Raw genomic sequence first — 20,424 nt, 5'->3', positions numbered from 1 at the left:
TATCCATATTCCCAATGGTTTCTGTAATTCAAAGGGCAAAATATCAAAGCAAAAATATTCTATTTGTACCTCCTACAAATGTACAAAGTACCCATTTTCTTGTACAGAGTATCCTGGCTATTCTTATAAACTCAAAATAGGCTTAAATATCTAGACTACATAAAAACTGTATCCTCCACATCCATCTATTTATAACTGCAGAAATACATAGATGAGCATGGCCTCAGAGTGAGGGCAAACAAAGATCACTGCATGAGACATGGGAATATGTAGGACACAAACACATGTACAGTGAAAACTAATAATAGAAAATCCAATATGTAAGTGGAAAAGGGCACAAGTTGAAACTGAGAATAAACAAATCTTTGAGAATTATCTGGCAAATGATCCCAAAAGCATGGAGACGCCAACCCACAATGACAATGCTAGGACCATGCATTAATATAATGAAGCCAGGTAGCAAGGGCAGGGGGATCCTCTCTCTGACAAATATACAGGCATATGGACCCCACTTGAACTCTTCAAGGCTCAGGTCAGACAAGTATGTAGCAGTCATGAAAAACTTAAGTAATTGCAAAAGAAAGAAATGAGAAGGTCCTTAAGTGCTTCCTTGATGAAGCCTTCTCTCATACTCCCAAACCCAGATCTATTTCACAAGATGGCCCCCAGTCAGGTGAGGCTTGAGCCCGTCTGCATCTTCCCAGGTGCCTCTAATAAAATCCAACTTTAGGCTCTCCTAAATTTGTACCTTTCAAATGAATGAATCACTTAGAGGGACTGATATTTAACTTTTATTAACCAGAAAAAAGAAGGTCATGCTGCATTTGGATCAAGTCTTTTTTTTTTTTTTTTGGGGGGGGGGCTATTGTTTTAAATCGTAGGGATCATTTCAAATTAGGCCTAAGTGTAACATATTTATTTCTATAAATGTAATATTGTGTTGTATCAGAGACTGATATATAGGCTTGTACAGAGTATGCTAGCTATTATTATAAACTAAAAATAACTATGAACTAATCAGTACTCCCCAGAGCTGTGTCTCCAGTTGCATATATAGCAGAGGATGGCCTAGCTGGGCATCAATGAGAGGAGAGGCCCTTGGTATTGCGAAGATCATATGCCCCAGTACAGGGGAATGCCAGGGCCAGGAAGTGGGAGTGGGTGGGTTGGGGAGCAGAGTGGGGGGAGGGGAATATAGGGGGCTTTGGAGATAACTTTTGAAATGTAAATGAAGAAAATATCTGGGGGGAGGGTATGGGGGACTTTTGGGATAGCATTGGAAATGTAATTGAGGAAAATACGTAATAAAAATATATTAAAAATTTTTAAAAAAGAAAATATCTAATAAAAATGCCTTAAAAATAAAAAATAATAAAAAAATAAACTCAAAATAGGCTTAAGCCGGGCATGGTGGCGCACGCCTTTAATCCCAGCACTTGGGAAGCAGAGGCAGGCGGATTTCTGAGATCGAGGCCAGCCTGGTCTACAGAGTGAATTCCAGGACAGCCAGGGCTACACAGAGAAACCCTGTCTCGAAAAACCAAAAAAAAAAAAAAAATAGGCTTAAATATCTAGACTACATAAAAACTATATCCTTCATATCCTCCTATATTTACAAATGTATGCTGTTTATAACAATAAGCTTATATGAATATACGCTGGTTTGGTTTGGTTTGCAGTTATGATGATTAAACGGAGGGTCTTGCATATACAACATAGACATATGATCACTGAGCTACAATTACAGACAGAAATATCTAACTTTTTGTCACTACATTTCTCACCAATTATTCACAATCTAAGTTGCCATAATCTGGACTAGCCTCTTATGGGGTGTTTTCCAATGCAGAGCTTCTTCTTCTCCACCTGATATTTAGCAGCATTATTTTCACCAATTTTAGAAAGGATATACCAAGTGGACAAGCAAGCCAAGATGTTTAATATATCAATACAAATAATCTGCAGTTAAAATGCTACTTATTTAATGGTAGGGAATTATTTCTATACAATTTAACTGTACATAAGAACCTAGACTCTAAAAACAACTATTAAGTTTATGCTAATAAGACTTACACCTCATTTCACATAAATTACCACAAATTCTGAATTTAGAATTAGCAGAATACAAATAAAACCCAATAATGTATATTATCAATTCTGGAAATTGCAAAAAACTTCAAACTCAAACATCCCTCAAATATGCCAATAAAAAGTTTCTCTGACTTTGAATTTCATAATGTAAAGGAATTCAAACATGAGTAACCTATAATCAACTAAAAGATACAATTTTTCTAACATGAGCTATATCTGCAAAATTGCAATAAACCATCATTTTAGCCCTCAAAAAAAGTCTTATTAACCTCATAAGTTTTATTTTGTTTTGTTTTTAGATCAAGGACTACGTATAATACTGAATGTCTGTTAATATATAACACTGGGAAGGCAGAGCTGGAGAATCATAAACTCTTAAGAAAACCAGAGATACATATCAAATCGCAGATTAGCATACCTATGAAACAATAAGAGATTTGCAATGCAATAAAATAAGACATGTATGTCCATGTAGGCAATCAACAAAGACAGTACATGACTTAATAAATATGAAAAGAAAACTAATTCAACTCCTAATTAAGGAAAGAAGAATTAAAATCACAACATGAAAGCATTTTTACTCATTAAAATTCTGATCCAAGTATGGTGGAACAAGTCCGTAATTCTAGCATTTGGGAGGCTAAGGTAAGAGGATAGCAATTTCAAGATAACCCAGGAAAATAAAACAAATATGAAGCACTGTGAGCTACACAGAGAAAACCATTGATAAAACAAAACAAACACCCAAGTAATAACGATTATTTAAGTATATTTACAAATACATGGTAAATGAAAAATCCTTCAAAAATAGACAAGTTTCAGAGTAGAAACTATCAACAAGCTTCGGTCAAAACTAGGTATCAATCTTGAAATTGGTAACTGAATCTGTAACTTGCCAAAGATATGAACTTATTTGACAGAAGAAATTAGCTTGTTATATAGTAAATTAAATCTAACACATTATCTAGTATAACCTGTTTTTATAGAAAAAAATTTTAAAAGATGAGAACATGGCAATTCAAAATAATGGTAAAGCTAACATACTGGCATACCTTTAATCCCAATAACAAAAAAGCAGAGGCAGAAGAGCGTCCATCTAGGTTGAATTCTAAGTACAGCCTACACTGAAAGATCCTACTCAAAAATGTGGAGGGGGCCTTTAAGAAATCCAATGCTTTCAAAGATGAAAGTCTTGGAGAGATTAGAGATACAATGCAACATAATAAAAGAAGTTAACAGCAAACCTACAGCCAACATCAACTTAAATGAATAGAAACTCAAAGCATTTCCACTAAAATCAGAAAGACAAGATTGTCCATTCTCTCATTGCTGCTCTGTTCATAATAGCCAGAAATTATAAATAATCTAGATGTCCCTCAACAAAAGAATAGATAAAGAAAATGATATATTTACACAATGGAGTATTACTCAGCCATTATATAATTAAAAAAAAAAAAAAAACAAGAGGAAGAAATTCTCAGGTAAATGGATGGAACTAGAAAAAAAAAAATCCTGAATGAGGTAACCCAGACCCAGACAAACAAATACAATACATATCCACTTCCATGAGGACAGTAGCTATTGTGTCAGTGATAACCAAGCTGCAATCTGTAGCACTACAGAGTTAGTTTACAGATTAAGGGACTGAGCAAGCACAGTGGAGAGGAACAGAGCAGTCTCCCTAGGAAAAGTACATAGAATGGACAACCAAGAGTGAATAAACTCAGTGGCATCTTTGGAGGTTCCTGGTGTCATAATGTCACATCTGAGCTTTTCCCCTTTTCTCTGCTCATTTTACCCTCCAGTTCTCCTTTGCTTCCAGGTTAGTGTTTTCATTAGACTCCTCAGTACGTAAACAGGATCTTTGTGTCTATATCCATTTCCTGTGCTCTCTTCCCTCTGTTTATTCATTTTGTTCTATTTGGCTGTGTTAGTTTTTTGTTTTATCATATTATATTATATTGCCCTAAAAGCTTGCTTGTTTTCTAATGAGAATCTGGATGGAAAAGGGAGTGGGAAGAAACTGGGAGTAAAGGGAGGGGCAACTGTACTCTAGAACTACATATGTATAATGTGGGGGGAAGCTATTTTCAATATAAAGAAAAATATCAAAAAGGAGGAGGAAAATGAGAGAACAAAAATATACTCAGTCATATTCACTCACTAAAATGTTATAGAATAGTTAACATAAATAAGTAAAATCTAAAAATGTATCAAAGGGATGTATTTAAATTGTGATATACAGAACAAAATTTGTCTCAACGTTTCTTTTCAAACTATAAAAGAATAAGCATAGCATGACACATGAATACTAAAAAAATTCAAATATAGCAAATATGAAAATGAACACATACACACTTGTATATTATAAAATGGAAAAGACAGGTGAGGGAAGAAAAATAGATAACAGGATAATTACCATTGGAAGAAAAAGGTAGAGAGAGAGTCTCTAGCCATTTCTGTTTTATTCTTTCTTTTAAGTTAAAACAAAACTAGGCTGTATTTCATGAAAAATACTGGAAAACTGAAATATCCATTTATTTCAAAGTAAAGCCAAAGGATGGTTAATAATTTAAAGCCCCTCTTCCATCATAGACAGCAACAAGAGCCTTCTGCCAGTGCCACTCCCAAGGACTCCTCACTAGGACCACTTCACCACCAAGGTAATCTCAGAACGCCTAGAGAGCCTAGAGAGTAATGGTTGCATGCAATGATTTAGATGCATTTTCTAAAATGAACAAATTCAGTTCTGAAAACCAGATCTCCTACAACTGGTAGACAAACAGGCTGGCAATGACTCACTCCAGCCTACAGGACAGTAAAATGAAAATACATGGTCCACTCCTGAACAGTGCACTTGAAATTGCAATCAGAAACACAAACCAAAAATTGTTTCTTCAAGAACACAGAAATAAGAGAAGATAGAAACAAATAAATAATAATTCACTAAGTACTAATTATTTCATAAGGAGAACTATTACTATTATGTTACATGACAAATATGCTTAGAAATCATTAAAAAAGTTAAATTCCTCAAATTTCAAAAAATCATATTCAAAGAGGCAAAATCACATACAATCATCTACAATTTTCTTTAGAGTTGCCTGTGGTACTATAACTAAGAAAATAATGTATCTCCATGATCAGAGAGATATGATTTATCCACTCAATGAAGAATTCACTTACTAAGATAAATTAAATGACTGTTCTCATCAATAAAACTTACAAGGCAAAAAAATATATCATTTCAAACACTAAAACACTAACTCTATTAGATTATTACAATCCTTTGGACCATTTTAACCTTTATTTAGTATTTTCAAAACTGGTAAAAATCTAAAATATAAATATTTAAGTCACTAAATGGCCTTCACATTATTGTTCACAGAATAAAATCTCTAATTGATTAATGATCTTAGGGTGTCTATCGCCATCTAGTGAACAATCACTTCAATTACTACACCATACACTTGACATTTGATACTTGTCTTCATAGTCTAAATATTTGTGCCCACTCAGTGTTACCCAAATTCTCTCCCAATTTCATTTTTATGCCCCTTCAGGCTCACATTGGTAATAAAAGCAATTACAAATGGAAGTGTTACAGATTCACTTCTAAAAGTGTCTATAAATGAAGTTTGTGTATTTCTTCTCTGGAAATGCTCAATGATTTTGAAATAATTTGTATACTGTGAGGTTCGTACATGAGATTCCTTCAACAGCAACTAATTCCTCTATCATCAAGCAATTAAAATTATGGAATAGTTGAAGTATGAAGTATTGAAAGATCACATCTGTGAAAAGGCAATATTTATTCCCATTTGACATATTTTTGCTTTTATTATAAATCTGTTTTTAAGAGTACAGTCAGTAATTACTTCAGTATTCTAACAGCCATAGTACATTTACTTACAGAAATTTTTAGGTCACCAGAGTCAAATCTGCATGATCCTAACAAAACTAAGCAACTAAGTACTCACAAAATCTACTTAAAAATAAAAAAGGAGGAAAACTTTAAGATCATACCAAAATACAAAATTTCATGCCTCCCCAAATTCTACATTTATCCATATCCAAATAAAAAACCTTATAATTTTCTCAAAGACATGTCACCAGGTTTCCTTCTCATTTCTACTTGAACTTTAATTTAAATTGGAAGTTTAGATGCAAAAAACTATTAAGGTCTTCAGGCTACTGTCTAAACTATCTTACAAGAAAAGCAGCAAGTTTAGTAAGTTGCAAAGGTATTGCGAATTCTCAACTTTATCTTTCCTACCTCTTTAGTAATTAAAAAGTGCTTGAGGCTGGGCAGTGGTGGCGAGTGCCTTTAATCCCAGCACTTGGGAGACAAAGGCAGGCAGATCTCTTAAGTCGAGGCAAGCCTGGTCTACAGTGAGCTCCAGGACAACCAGAGCTACACACAGAAACCCTGTCTCAAAACAAAACAACAACAACAAAAATGCTTGACAGATGTATATTTGCAATTAGAGCACATAAAGGGGCTTGGGTTCAAGGTCAAACTGTGGTATATGGTCATACACTATCTCAAAACACAATGAAAATCGTTAAAAACAACAGACTCCAAAATATATAGGAAAATGATAGTAAAACCAGAGAATAGTGTCAGTAATACTACCACCAAAACATTAGCAATAATTTTTATTTTCGTAAATAACTTCTATAGAGATCTTTGGAGCTTCCAAAATAAGAGTTGCAGAAAGCAGGTATACTATATCCTTATTGTTTCTCATTAACTTCACATTAAAGATATAATTCCAACTCTGTAGAAGGTATTGTATATGGAAAGGAACACATGAAAAAGAAAAGGAGGAATGCAGAAACTATGAATGTAAATCACATGATTAATTCTAGATTTGCCTGAAATCCTTTGTAATGAACTAAAAAAGAAGGTTTTATATTTTACTTAAGATATATTATCACTATATTTTATAAAGAAAAAAACTAAAAATTTAGTTTAGTTCTGTTACATATTGATCAACAAAAAGTAAAAATTGGGTTTCAATTCCGTATTAAATATCCAGCCAAAAGAAAACACTGCCCTTAAAATATAACGGATTAGGGAAGTAGGAGAGATCATTGGACAAATTTGGGGCTTATCATTATCAACGGTGCCCTTTTAAGCTTGTGGATTTCTAAGCCAATGCAGAAAATGTAACAACAGGGATTTCTCAACAGCAAGAGGCACTCTCCAAGGGAGTAAATTGTCAACTATTGCCTCTCGTAAGAAACTTAAGAGTAACCTTGATCCAATCTCAATAGTCAACCTATGTATTATCACCCAGTTGGGGCATAGTGAGTGCATTTCCTAATACAAAAATAAGATGGTATTCTATCAGAACCCACTGGATATATATATATAGATATAGATATAGATATATAGATATATAGATATATACAAAATTTAAATAATTTTGAGGTAAACTTAGCCTAAGAATCTGAAAACATCTTTATCTTACTTCAGCTAGCCCCTAAAATCATCTATACATTTGTCATTTTAAAAAAATAGGGTCCATGTCATATGTTGAAAAGGATGACTGTCTAGTAATAAGATAGATTATAAGGCAAAACTGCACTTGCAAAAGCCATTCTCTAATGGTGAAGCCTAATGCAGTAAAAGACTTATAATCAGAAAGATACAGGTTCAGTTCAAACTAGCCATTTACTATCCTTTACCTCCTTGAATCTTAGCTTCTTCATTTACAAAACAGAATGCTACTACATGCCAAAGGACTCTGGTGTAGTTTTGATATGATAATGCATAAAACAGCTCTTAACATGCCATCTTTATTCAATACATGTAGTACCCTTCTATGTCTTAAGCCACATATCTGAAATAAGGCTGCAAAAGAAAAGTGACTTGAAATATCATGACATTTGTTTCATGTCATAAGCAGATGTATACTGGTGAATACAATAGTCACTCTCCACGTTACCCATTCAAATTTAAATTCATTATAATTAAAATTACATAAGTCTAAAAACCAAGTTCCTCATCTATTCATAATAACCAAGTATGAAGTGTTCCCCACCCACTTGTGGCAAGAGGCTATTGCATATAGATAGTGTAGATAAAAATCACTTCTCTATCTTTAAAAGTTCTGCTGGACAGAGTTGCTAAAGCCAACATTGTCCTGAAAGGGCCAAGTGTGGCTTTGCAGGCCACATAAGACTTTATCCTGACTACTCAAGTCTACAACATAAATGAAGAAGCTTGGCTCCACTTCAATAAAACCTTAGTTATATAACACAGAACAGGTTAGATTTGGCCTATAAGCCAGCATGTTAAAGATGAGTCCAGACAATCAATATCACCACTGTATACTATGTTTAAAATTAAGTAGCATTAAATTCACTAAAACAGTATCTTAATGAACTTGACTGAATTCAATATTTAATATAACCATACTTTTATAGATTATAAAAATCAAAACCTCCACACAAAGCATTAAAGTAGATGAACTTAAAATGTACATAAAGTGTTAGTATTTAATGGTAATTGGTCTATCATCCTCAAGTATGTAAATATATAACTCCAGCCATGACATGGCCCGAGAATTGTGAACTCATATGCCCAAAAACCTATTGAAAATGCATAGAAATCTGTTACCCACAAAGACAACACATAGAAACTGGAACTCTGGATCCCTGTTTTGCTTCCTTAGTAAAAATAAAAGGTTCCATTAGCTATTCTCCTAATTCTACTTTTTCTCATATTACACATTAAATATCAGTTAAACACATAAAAATTAGCTCCATTATGTTAGCATAACTAATCCAATCTAAGCCTAAGCTAGCCTCCAGACAGTTGAGGTCAACACCACCTTAATAATCTGAAGTACATTTACTTCTAACACCAAGATTTATTTATTTGTTTGTTTATTTATTTATTTAATATATATAAGTACACTGTAGTTGTTTTGTCTTCAGACACACCAGAAGAGGGCGTCAGATCATATTGCAGATGGTGTGAGCCACTATGTGGTTGCTGGGAATTGACCTCGGAACCTCCAGAAGAGCAGTCAGTGCTCTTAACCACTGAACCATCTCTCCAGCCCCATCCTAGGCGTTTTTATACTTATTCAGCTGTTTTCCCAAACTGTTCTCATCACTCAGGTCCTCTCTCACCTCCCTTCCCCCACCAGTCTGGGTCAAATATAAGCTTTGCATAATACTTCACATTCAATCTTTATTGCTTACAGCAAGGCTGGCATATAGACATTCAAAGACTACATGTGTGTGTGCGCACAGAGGGGGGGGGGCGGGGGGAGGCAGGACTGACAAGTGAATTCTTATTCAAATGCCTATTTGTCTCAAACTTACTCTAAAGAAGAAATATTTGAAACTGTAAAAACTAGATAAGAAAACTTATCTCTCCCATATTGTAGCATATATTTACAGATGACAATTTTATTTTGCAATTTACCTCCCTTCCTTTGTATGTCACCAAGGCAGCCAATGGTTTAGCATAAAATCTGCTGTACGAAAATCCCAGGCAACCATACATACTGTTTGCTGTGAGCTTCAAAGCCTTCTGTCGGATATCATACTGCAGGTCAACAAAGACAAAAGATATACAATACCTGTAAATGCTTAAACATTACATTGGATGTCCTTTTAGATCACAGTGAGGAGAACTGATCAATACTGTGTGGTGGTGGGGACACTTACTACTCAATCTGTTGCCTTACCCTCCGAGAAGCAAGTAGACAGATCCCTAATTTCCCAAGATTCTGTGAGATCTTACTAAGATTTTACAGCTAGAGAATCCTTCCATTCTCAAGCAGTCTAGCACTTCGGAATGGATATTATCCAAAATAAAATAAGCACATACATTTGCCCACACCATTCTATTCATCCTACTCCTCAATAATCAAGTGTTAGAAGCTGAAACTGTCTCCTAACACCTTGCAGAGAAAAGACTTACCTGAAGAACAAGGTCTGGATTTAAATCTTGCTGTTTCATTAGCTGTTTGACTTGTTTTCTCCGCTCTACCAGTTTCCGAATCTCTCTGGGCAAAATGCCCATATCTAAGTTTGGGTCTGGCAACTCAGGGATCTGTTCTTGTTCCTCATCCTGAAAAACATACGATAGAAACGTCAAATAAATTATGAGTCTTTCCTGTATGAGGAAATCAATAATACATGAGCAGTTTTAAAAGGTGCTGATCTAAGTGTGGTGGTACCAACCTGTAGCCCCAGTACTAGGGAGGCTGAGGCAGACAGATCATAAGGTCAAGGCCAGCCTGGGCCACATAACATGTCCCAGATCACTACGGGTTACAGAGTAAATCACTGCCTCAAAAACCAAAACAACAACAGAAACCACAAAGAACCCAAACAAGAAAAAGATCTGTGTGGTTATAAACTACTGACAGCCCTGCCCGCAATTCTATCAGCTTGGGTTACTGTCTCTGTTGCTCACACTTGTTACTTTACTTTCATGTAAAAGAATGGATTTCACAAACGTGGAGCAACATGTTTGGGGAAATTGTTTTTAAAATACAAATGCTAAGATAGACTTCTAATATTAAAAAAAAAAAAAAACAGCAGCTAAATTCTTGTTTTATAGCATTTGTACAACCAAACAAAACGCTACAGAATGTTTCACAACAACTACTGTAAATGCTGTTAAAAATACAGAAGTTCTATAGGTCATGACATTTCTAAAACTTAATGTACATAATGCGCGCGCGCACACACACACACACACACACACACACATATATTCCTTAGCATTTATTGAGTACCTTTTACCTATAAATTGCTTTGCAATCACCAGAAGAATAGCAACATTTTAGAAAGGCAATCAGCAGTCATCTTATATTAAAATTTATAGCAGGAAAAAGCAGGGAAAGCATTAAGCCTTTTTTTCTCAAGCCTCCATTAATTCTATTAACAGGCTGCAAAGAACAGCCAGGTGTAGTTACCCTTTGAAAGATTCAAAATTAAAAATAAACCTTTTGGCTTAAAGCATGTCAAGTCAATGCCACTTGATAACCCAGCCTTTACAATGTACCTGATTTTATAAAGATCAATATCATAAAATGAACACTTATAGGGAACTATTGTTTTGCAATATAGAACATGATGTGGACCTATTATAGAGAACGTCCACTGTATTTACAGCACCTAGAGAAGTCACACAAAAGGTAAACTGAGCTCTTTCCTTCATGCTCTATCTCTGTCCTCTCCTCCAGCTCCCCTCCCCCTATCCCACTACCCCCTATCTCTTTCCACTCACCGCTGGCCTCTACTCCTCTGCGTGTTCGCGCTTTCTCTATCTCTGTCTCGGTCTTCTCTCTGTATTACCTCTCAGCTCAGCTCCCCTCCCCATGCCTGAATAAAGTATACTCTATAATTTAAAAAACAAACAAACAAAAAAAAAAAACAAAAAAACAAAAGGAAACTGAAAGATTCTTAGGTCAGGACATTTAGAATTCATCTGAAACCCTAACAGCACTTCCAGGGTGACACTAACTGCTCCCTCCCTTTGAAATAATACAGAATCACAAATTGCCTAATGTATAGTATTTCTTAAAATGACCTCTTGGGTCTTTCCACTCTATTATATACATATAACCCAAAATAAAAATTTCAAATAGGCAAAACACTGGTGGGCATCAGTTGTGGAAGAACAATGATAACTGTGACTGTGCTTAAAAAATAGCAGGACAGAGCCAAAGAATATTTATCAACAGCAACTGTTAGTTTTAGGGGTTGTTTGTGTAATAATTTCTTTTTAAAATTATCTTCTAGTCCCTCAGATAGGTCTACTCTTAGCAAACAGGTTTGAAGAAAGTGAAACCATCCTTGTGAACAGAGGTAATGGGACCAGAAATGATGACGAACTCAGTCAAGTCTACTCTCTTTGGAAAATATGAAATTGGAACAGAAAAAAAACAAATCCAGACATGCTGAAAATAAAGGGTAGATAAATTCAGAACCTGTAGGGCAAATGGGGTCTCAGAGGGAATCAGGAAGAGGGAAGAAGAGGACAAGGGGGTAAAACAAATAAAATGTGACGAGTAATAATCCTGTCCTATACTGATTCAGAATTTCTTAGCAGTACAGAAGAAGCTACAAGCACAGATAAAACAGGATGGTAAGTGAAACAAGCCACACCTGAGCAAAATTCACATACTGTATGATTCCAATTATACAGACTGTCCAGAGCAGGCAACTATGCACAGTAAGAAAGATTGGTGGCTTCTGGTGAGAAAACCAAGCTCCAATAGACAGTTACAAAATCAAGGACACATTGCCTTGATTAAGCTCAATAGATCGAAAAGAAAAAGTTGTCAATGTGGAAAGGAGGTTTGTAGGGAGAAAGGAAATAAGGAAAGGTGAGGATGAGAGTTAACAATGCATCATATACTGCCAAAGAACAAATAAATAAAAACCTTTAGTTTAAAAAGAGGATTAATGGCTAAGTACAGCTAGGAACATAAAAGAAGTTGATAGAGGTGGCAGCTAAACAGTTTAGTTTTGTGTTTCTTTGCTTTTGTGGAATAATCACCTGTAAGAAGTAATTTTTACAAACTCTATGAAGAAATTAAAAATGGGGATACAGTCAGTGATACAGAACCTGACCAGCACATGCAGAGCCTTGGATCACTCTCTTGTCCTGATATAAATAAATAACTGACTGTATTCCCACTTCAGCTTTCTACTGTTAAATGTCTGAAAACTGTTCATTTTTAACTTGAAGACTTTGCCGCAAGTGGCATTCCAGTTTATAAGGATTTTCTATATTGGCCTTCAGCTTAGAGTTGTCCATAAATTTTGGTTAAATCCATTTTAGTGTTTTCGTTGCGATAGCTGTATAATGTATATCTACATATCTATATATATAGATATATATCTGTGTGTTTATACATGTGTGTATGTGTGCATGTGTATGTGTATATGTGTATATGGATACTTGTGTGTATGTGTATTGTGTATATCTGACTGTGTGCATATGTATGTATGTGCATATACGCATTTTTCACTGTTGAGTTCAAGTATTGTAGCATGACTATCGGTTCTAATAAAGCTTTTACATTTAGGGTTATTAATTGCCATCTCCTACTCCTATCATACGTGTCAAGTAGTCCATTTAACTTTACCATATAATGCAATAAAGTTATATTTCCATACAAAAAAAGAAACTAAAAATGACACACTATAAATAGGTTAACTGTATAGTAGTAAACTAAACCTCTACTACGTTGCTTATGCAAAGATACAAACCCGTCTAAGTTTCTTTATCAGCCCTCATTTTGGATAACTAAAAAAGTACATAATTAGGGCTGGAGAATTAGTTCAATGGATGAAAATGCTTACTGAGCAACCATGACAACCTGAGTTTATATCACCAAAACCTTGGAAAAGAGCAAGAACAAGGATCAGTGACTAGTCTGCACAGGTGAGTATGCGGACTACAGAAGCTATACAGCTTCTAGAACAAGCCCTGTTTCGGGCCTTCATCTTCAGCTAGGAGGCAGGTCCGAACTTCGGATATCTGTGCACCTTCCCTGCAAGAGGAGAGCTTGCCTGCAGAGAGTACTATTATCACTGAAACTCAGGAGAGAGCTACACTCCCAGGTCTGCTGACAGAAGCTAACAGAATCACAGGAGGAACAAACTCCAGCCAGAGACAGCTAGAACATCTAACACCAGAGATTACCAGATGGCAAAAGGCAAACATAAGTCTCTTACTAACAGAAACCAAGACCACTCACCATCATCGCAACCCAGGACTCCCACCTCAGCCAGTCCTGGGCACCCCAACACACCCGAAAGGCAAGACTCAGATTTAAAATCATGTCTCTTGATGGTGGTAGAGGACATCAAGAAGGACATTGAAAACTCACTTAAAGAAATACAGGAGAACACTGCTAAAGGGTAGAAATCCTTAAAGAAATACAGGAAAACACAACCAAATAGGTGATGGAATTGAACAAAACCATACTAGACCTAAAAAGGGAAGTAGACACAATAAAGAAAACACAAAGTGAGACAAAGCTGGAGATAGAAACCCTAGGAAAGAAATCTGGAACCATAGATGCGAGCATCAGCAACAGAATACAGGAGATGGAAGAGAGAATCTCAGGTGCAGAAGATTCCATAAAGAACATGGACACAACAATCAAAGAAAATGCAAAATGGAAAAGATCCTAACTCAAAACATCCAGGATATCCAGGTCACAATGAGACCAAACCTACAGATAATGGGAGTAGATTAGAATGGAGATTTTCAACTTAAAGGGCCAGCAAATATCTTCAACAAAATTATAAAAGAAAACTTCTAAAACGTAAAGAAAGAGATGCCTACGAACATATAAGAAGCCTACAGAACTCCAAATAGACTGGACCAGAAAAGACATTCCTCCCAACACCTAATAATCAGAACAACAAATGCACTAAATAAAGATAGAATATTAAAAGCAGCAAGGGAAAAAGGTCAAGTAATATATAAAGGCAGGCCTATTAGACTTACACCAGACTTCTCAACAGAAACCATGAAAGCCAGAAGATCATGCACAAACGTAATGCAGACCCTAAGAGAACACAAATGCCAACCCAGGCTACTATACCCAGCAAAACTCTCAATTATCATAGATGTAGAAACCATAGTATTACAAAATAAAACCAAATTCAAACAATATCATTCCACGAATCCAGCCCTTCAAAGGATAATAAAGGGAAAACACCAACACAAGGAAGGAAACTACAGAAAGTAATCCTTCAAAAACCATAAAAGAAGACAGCCACAAGAACAGAATCCCAACTTTAACAACAAAAATAACAGAAAGCAACAATTACTTTTCTTTAATTTCTCTTAACATCAATGGACTCAATTCCCCAATAAAAAGACATAGACTAATAGACTGGCTACACAAACAGGACCCAATATTTTGTTTCTTACAGGAAACCCACCTCAGGGAATAGAACAGACACTACCTCACAGTGAAAGGCTGGAAAACAATTTTCCAAGCAAATGGTCTGAAGAAAAAAGCTGGAGCAGCCATTCTAATAGCAAACAAAATTGACTTCCAACTCAAAGTAATCAAAAAAGAAAAGGAGGGGCGCTTCATACATATCAAAGGTAAAATCTACCAAGATGAACTCTCAATTCTGAATATCTATGCTCCAAATACAAGGGCAGCCACGTTCATTGAAGAAAATTTACTGAAGCTCAAAGCACACATTGCACCTCACACGATAATAGTGGGAGACTTCAACAACCCACTCTCACCAATGGACAGATCCTAGAAACAGAAACTAAACAGAGACACATGGACACTAACAGAAGTTATGAAACAAATGGATTTAATTGATATCTACATAACATTTTATCCTAAAACAAAAGGATATACCTTCTTCTCAGCGCCACATGGTACCTCCTCCAAAATTGACCATATAATTGGTCACAAAACAGGCCTCAACAAATACAAAAATACTGAAAATATCCCATGCATCCTCTCTGATCACCACAGACTAAGGCTGATCTTCAATAACAACATGAATAATAGAAAGCCAACATTCACGTGGAAACTGAACAACAATCCACTCAATGATTACTTGGTCAAGGAAGAAATAAAGAAAGAAATTAAAGACTTTTTAGAATTTAATGAAAATGAAGCTACAGCATACCAAAACTTGTGGGACACAATGAATGCAGTCATAAGAGGAAAACTCATAGCCCTGAGTGCCTCCAAAAAGAAACTAGAGAGAGCATACTCTAGCAATCTGACAGCACACCTAGAAGTTCTAGAACTAAAGGAAGCAAATTCACCCAAGAGGAGTAGACCGCAGGAAATAATCAATCTCAGGGCTGAAATCAACCAAGTGGAAACAAAATGAACTATTCAAAGAATCAACCAAACCAGGAGCTGGTTCATTGAGAAAATGAACAAGATAGATAAACCCTTAGCAAGACTAACTAGAGGGCACAGGGACAGTATCCTAACAAAATCAAAAATGAAAAAGGAGACATAACAACAGAACCTGAGGAAATCCAAAACATCATCAGATCCTACTACAAAAGGCTATACTCAACAAAACTGGAAAACCTGGATGAAATGGACAACTTCCTAGACAGATACCAGGTACCAAAGTTAAATCAGGGTCAGATTAATGATCTAAACAGTCCCATTTCCCCTAAGAAATAGAAGCAGTTATCAATAGTCTCCCAACCAAAAAAAGCCCAGGACCAAATGGGTTTATTGCAGAGTTCTATCAGACCTTCAAAGAAGACCTAATTCCAACACTTCTCAAACTATTCCACAAAATAGAAACAGAAGTTACTATACCCAGTTCATTCTATGAAGCCACAATTACTCTGATACCTAAACCACACAAAGATCCAACAAAGAAAGAAAACTTCAGACCAATTTCCCTTATGAATATCGATGCAAAAATACTCAATAAAATCCTTGCAAACCGAATCCAAGAACACATCAAACGATCATCCATCATGACCAAGTAGGCTTCAACGCAGGGATGCAGGGATGGTTTCATATATGGAAATCCATCAATGTAATCCACTATATAAACAAACTCAAAGACAAAGACCACATGATCATCTCATTAGATGCAGAGAAAGCATTTGACAAAATCCAACAGCCATTCATGATAAAAGTCTTGGAAAGATCAGGAATTCAAGGCCCATACCTAAACATGTTAAAAGCAATCTACAGCAAACCAGTAGCCAACATCAAAGTAAATGGAGAGAAACTCAAAGCAATCCCACTAAAATCAGAGACTAGACAAGGCTGCCCACTTTCTCCCTACCTATTCAATATAGTAATTGAATTTCTAGCCAGAGCAATTCAACAACAAAAGGACATCATGGGGATACAAATTGGAAAGGAAGAAGTCAAAATATCACTATTTGCAGATAATATGATAGTGTATAATAAGTGACCCCAAAAATTCCACCAGAGAACTCCTAAACCTGATAAACAGCTTCGGTGAAGTAGCTGGATATAAAATTAACTCAAACAAGTCAATGGCCTTTCTCTACACAAAGAATAAACAGGCTGAGAAAGAAATTAGGGAAACAACACCCTTCACAATAGTCACAAATAATACAAAATACCTTGGTGTGACTCTAAGGAAGTGAAAGATCTGTATGATAAGAACTTCAAGTCTCTGAGAAGGAAATTAAAGAAGATCTCAGAAGATGGAAAGATCTCCCATGCTCATGGATCGGCAGGATTAATATAGTAAAAATGGCTTTCCTGCCAAAAGCAATCTACAGATTCAATGCAATCCCCATCAAAATTCCAACTCAATTCTTCGCTGAGATAGAAAGGGCAATTTGCAAATTCATCTGGAAAAATAAAAAACCTAGGATAGCAAAAACTATTCTCAACAATAAAAGAACCGCTGGTGGAATCACCATGCCTAACATTAAGCTGTACTACAGAGCAATTGAGAAAAAAACTGCATAGTACTGGTACAGTGGCAAACAGGTAGATCAATGGAATTGAATTGAAGACCCTGAAATGAATCCACACAGCTATGGTCACTTGATTTTTGACAAAGGAGCTAAAACCATCCAGTGGAAAAAAGACAGCATATTTAACAAATGGTGCTGGCACAACTGGCGGTTATCACGTAGAAGAATGCAAATTGATCTATTCTTATCTCCTTGTAAAAAGCTCAAGTCTAAGTGAATCAAAGACCTCCACATAAGAACAGAGACACTGAAATTAATAGAGGAGAAAGTAGGGGAAAGCCTCAAAATTATGGGCACAGGGGAAAATTCCCGAAAACAGAACAGCAATGACTTTCACTGTAAGATCAAGAATTGACAAATGGGACCTCATAAAATTGCAAAGCTTCTGAAAGCCAAAAGAAGCTGTCAGTAAGACAAAAAGGACACCAACAGATTGGGAAAGGATTTTTACCAATCCTAAATCTGATAGGGGACTAATATCCAATATATACAAAGAGCTCAAGAAGCTGGCCTCCAGAAATTCAAATACCCCATTAAAAATGGGGTTCAGAGCTAAACAAAGAATTCTCAACTGAGGAATGACGAATGGCTGAGAAGCACCTGAAAAAATGTTCAATATCCTAAATGATCAGGAAAATGCAAATTAAAACAACCCTGAGATTCCACCTCACACCAGTCAGAATGGCTAAGATCAAAAATTCAAGTGACAGCAGATGCTGGTGAGGATGTGGAGAAAGAGGAACACTCATCCATTGCTGGTGTGATTACAAGTTGTACAACCACTCTGGAAGTCAGTCTAGAGGTTCCTCAGAAAATTGGACATAATACTACAAGAAGATCCAGCAATACCTCTCCTGGGCATATACACAGAAGAAGTTCCAACTTGTAATAAGAACACATGCTCCACTATGTTCATAGCAGCCTTATTTATAATAGCCAGAAGCTGGAAAGAACCCAGATGTCCCTCAACAGAAGAATGGATACAGAAAATGTGGTACATTTACACAGTGGAGTACTACTCAGCTATTAAAAACAATGGATTTATGAAATTCTTGGACAAATGGATTTATCTGGAGGATATCATCCTTAGTGAGGTAACCCAATCACAAAAGAAGTCATTAGATATGCACTCACTGATAAGTGGATATTAGCCCAGAAACATAGAACACCCTTGCTACAATTTGCAAAACACAAGAAAATCAAGAAGAGGGAAGACCAATGGGTGGATACTTCATTCGTCCTCAGAATAGGGAACAAAATTCCCATGAAAGGAGTTAGAGTCAAAGTTTGGAGCTAAGACGAAAGGATGGACTGTCCAGAGACTACCCCACCTGGGGATCCCATAATCACCCACCAAACCCAGACACTATTTCATATTCTAGAAAGATTTTACTGAAGGGACCCTGATATAGCTGTCTTGTATGAGGCTATGCCAGTGCCTGGCAAATACAGAAGTGGATGCTCACAGTCATCTATAAGATGGAACACAGGGCCCCCAATGAAGGAGCTAGAGAAAGTACCCAAGGAGCTGAAGGGGTCTGCAACCCTATAGGTGGAACAACAATATGAACTAACCAGTACCCCCAGAGCTCGTGTCTCTAGCTGCAAATGTAGCAGAAGATGGCCTAGTCGGCCATCACTGGAAAGAGAGGCCTCTTGGTATTGCAAACTTTATATGTCCCAGTACAGGGGAACTCCAGGGCCAAGAAGTGGGAATGGTTGGGTAGGGGAGCAGGGCGAAGGGAGGATATAGGGAACTTTCAGGATAGCATTTGAAATGTATATAAAGAAAATATCTGATAAATAAATAAAGCAAAAACAAGGCCAGCAAAATGATTGGGCAGGTAAAAGTTTTGGGGGGGAAGAGGAGTTGAGACAGGGATTTTCTGTGTATTCCTGGCTGTTCTGGAACTCGCTCAGCAGCAGACCAGCCTGGTCTCAGAGACCTGTCTGCCTGTGCCTCCCAATTGCTAGGATGAAAAGTTTGTGCCACCAGCACTGAGCTAAAAGTTCTTGCTGTAGAAGCCTCACGGCCTGAGCTTGATCACCAGAGCATAATGAAAAGAGGGGTAACTCATGAAAGTTGTTCTCTAACCCCCACACACACATTTACATTGGCACACAAACAGAAAGACTGAATATTTTGTAAAGGCAACATGGTGCTACACCCCTACTGCCCCAGTTGGGAGAGAAGGCAGATCCCAGGAGCTCAATAGCCAGCCGCTCCAGCAAAAAAGGCAAGCTCCAGGTTCAGTGAGAGATCCTGTCTCAAAACTTAAGGAGATGGGGAAGATAATTGAGGTCAGCCTCTATAAATACACATACACATACAGAGACATCCATACAAACATCCAATAAGAGGAAAGAGGAAAAACTGGCCCTGACCCCTTTGGCTCTTTTCTTTCCTTAAGGAATACTTTTATCATTGACCTCAAGAGCCCCTAGTTGAATACAAACCTCTGTAGCTTTCTGCACCTCTGCAGTAACTCTTTGCACTGTTGTAAAGCAAATGTTAAATTCCTGAATGATGGAAGGATATAAACTGTTGAAATCCAGGAGCAAAATGAACTTGTCATAAAAACCTGAAACAAAAAAGCCACATAATGTCAACAAAGTCAAAGTGCCATCCAAATATCTTATTATAAGGTACCATACATAGGAAACATATACCATCCCACGCTGCAAAGCAGGAAAAATGAGAAGTCAACTAGAAATCATCCAATGACTTCGATTACACTAAAAACAAAAATCACAACAGAAAGGGTGAAAAAACTTGGGAACCAGTGACAACCAGCCTGTTCCCCAGCAGTTCCAAAGCACTCATTATTATGCGCAAGCACCTTCCATTGTCAATTGTTATAAAG

The 20,424-nt window shown here is 36.5% G+C and overlaps 1 protein-coding gene across 2 annotated transcripts in view; it reads right to left on the bottom strand.

The window, feature by feature from the left end:
• Pola1 (DNA polymerase alpha 1, catalytic subunit) overlaps positions 1-20,424 on the bottom strand; it is a 324,394-nt gene that overhangs the window by 246,787 nt on the left and 57,183 nt on the right. For both annotated transcript variants that reach the window (XM_021153188.3, XM_085838130.1), the window contains 3 exons: positions 20,018-20,142; positions 10,037-10,186; positions 9,536-9,658 (listed from right to left, as the gene is read on the bottom strand). In XM_021153188.3, the coding sequence (XP_021008847.1) occupies positions 9,536-9,658; positions 10,037-10,186; positions 20,018-20,142 (398 nt within the window). The remainder of the gene's footprint in view (positions 1-9,535; positions 9,659-10,036; positions 10,187-20,017; positions 20,143-20,424) is intronic.

Source organism: Mus caroli, unplaced genomic scaffold (genome assembly GCF_978045245.1).
Source record: "Mus caroli unplaced genomic scaffold, Mus_caroli_1 scaffold_5, whole genome shotgun sequence".
NCBI classification, from domain to species: domain Eukaryota; kingdom Metazoa; phylum Chordata; class Mammalia; order Rodentia; family Muridae; genus Mus; species Mus caroli.
Note: the sequence above shows the minus strand (reverse complement) of the source record. Positions and strands in the feature narration are given on the sequence as shown.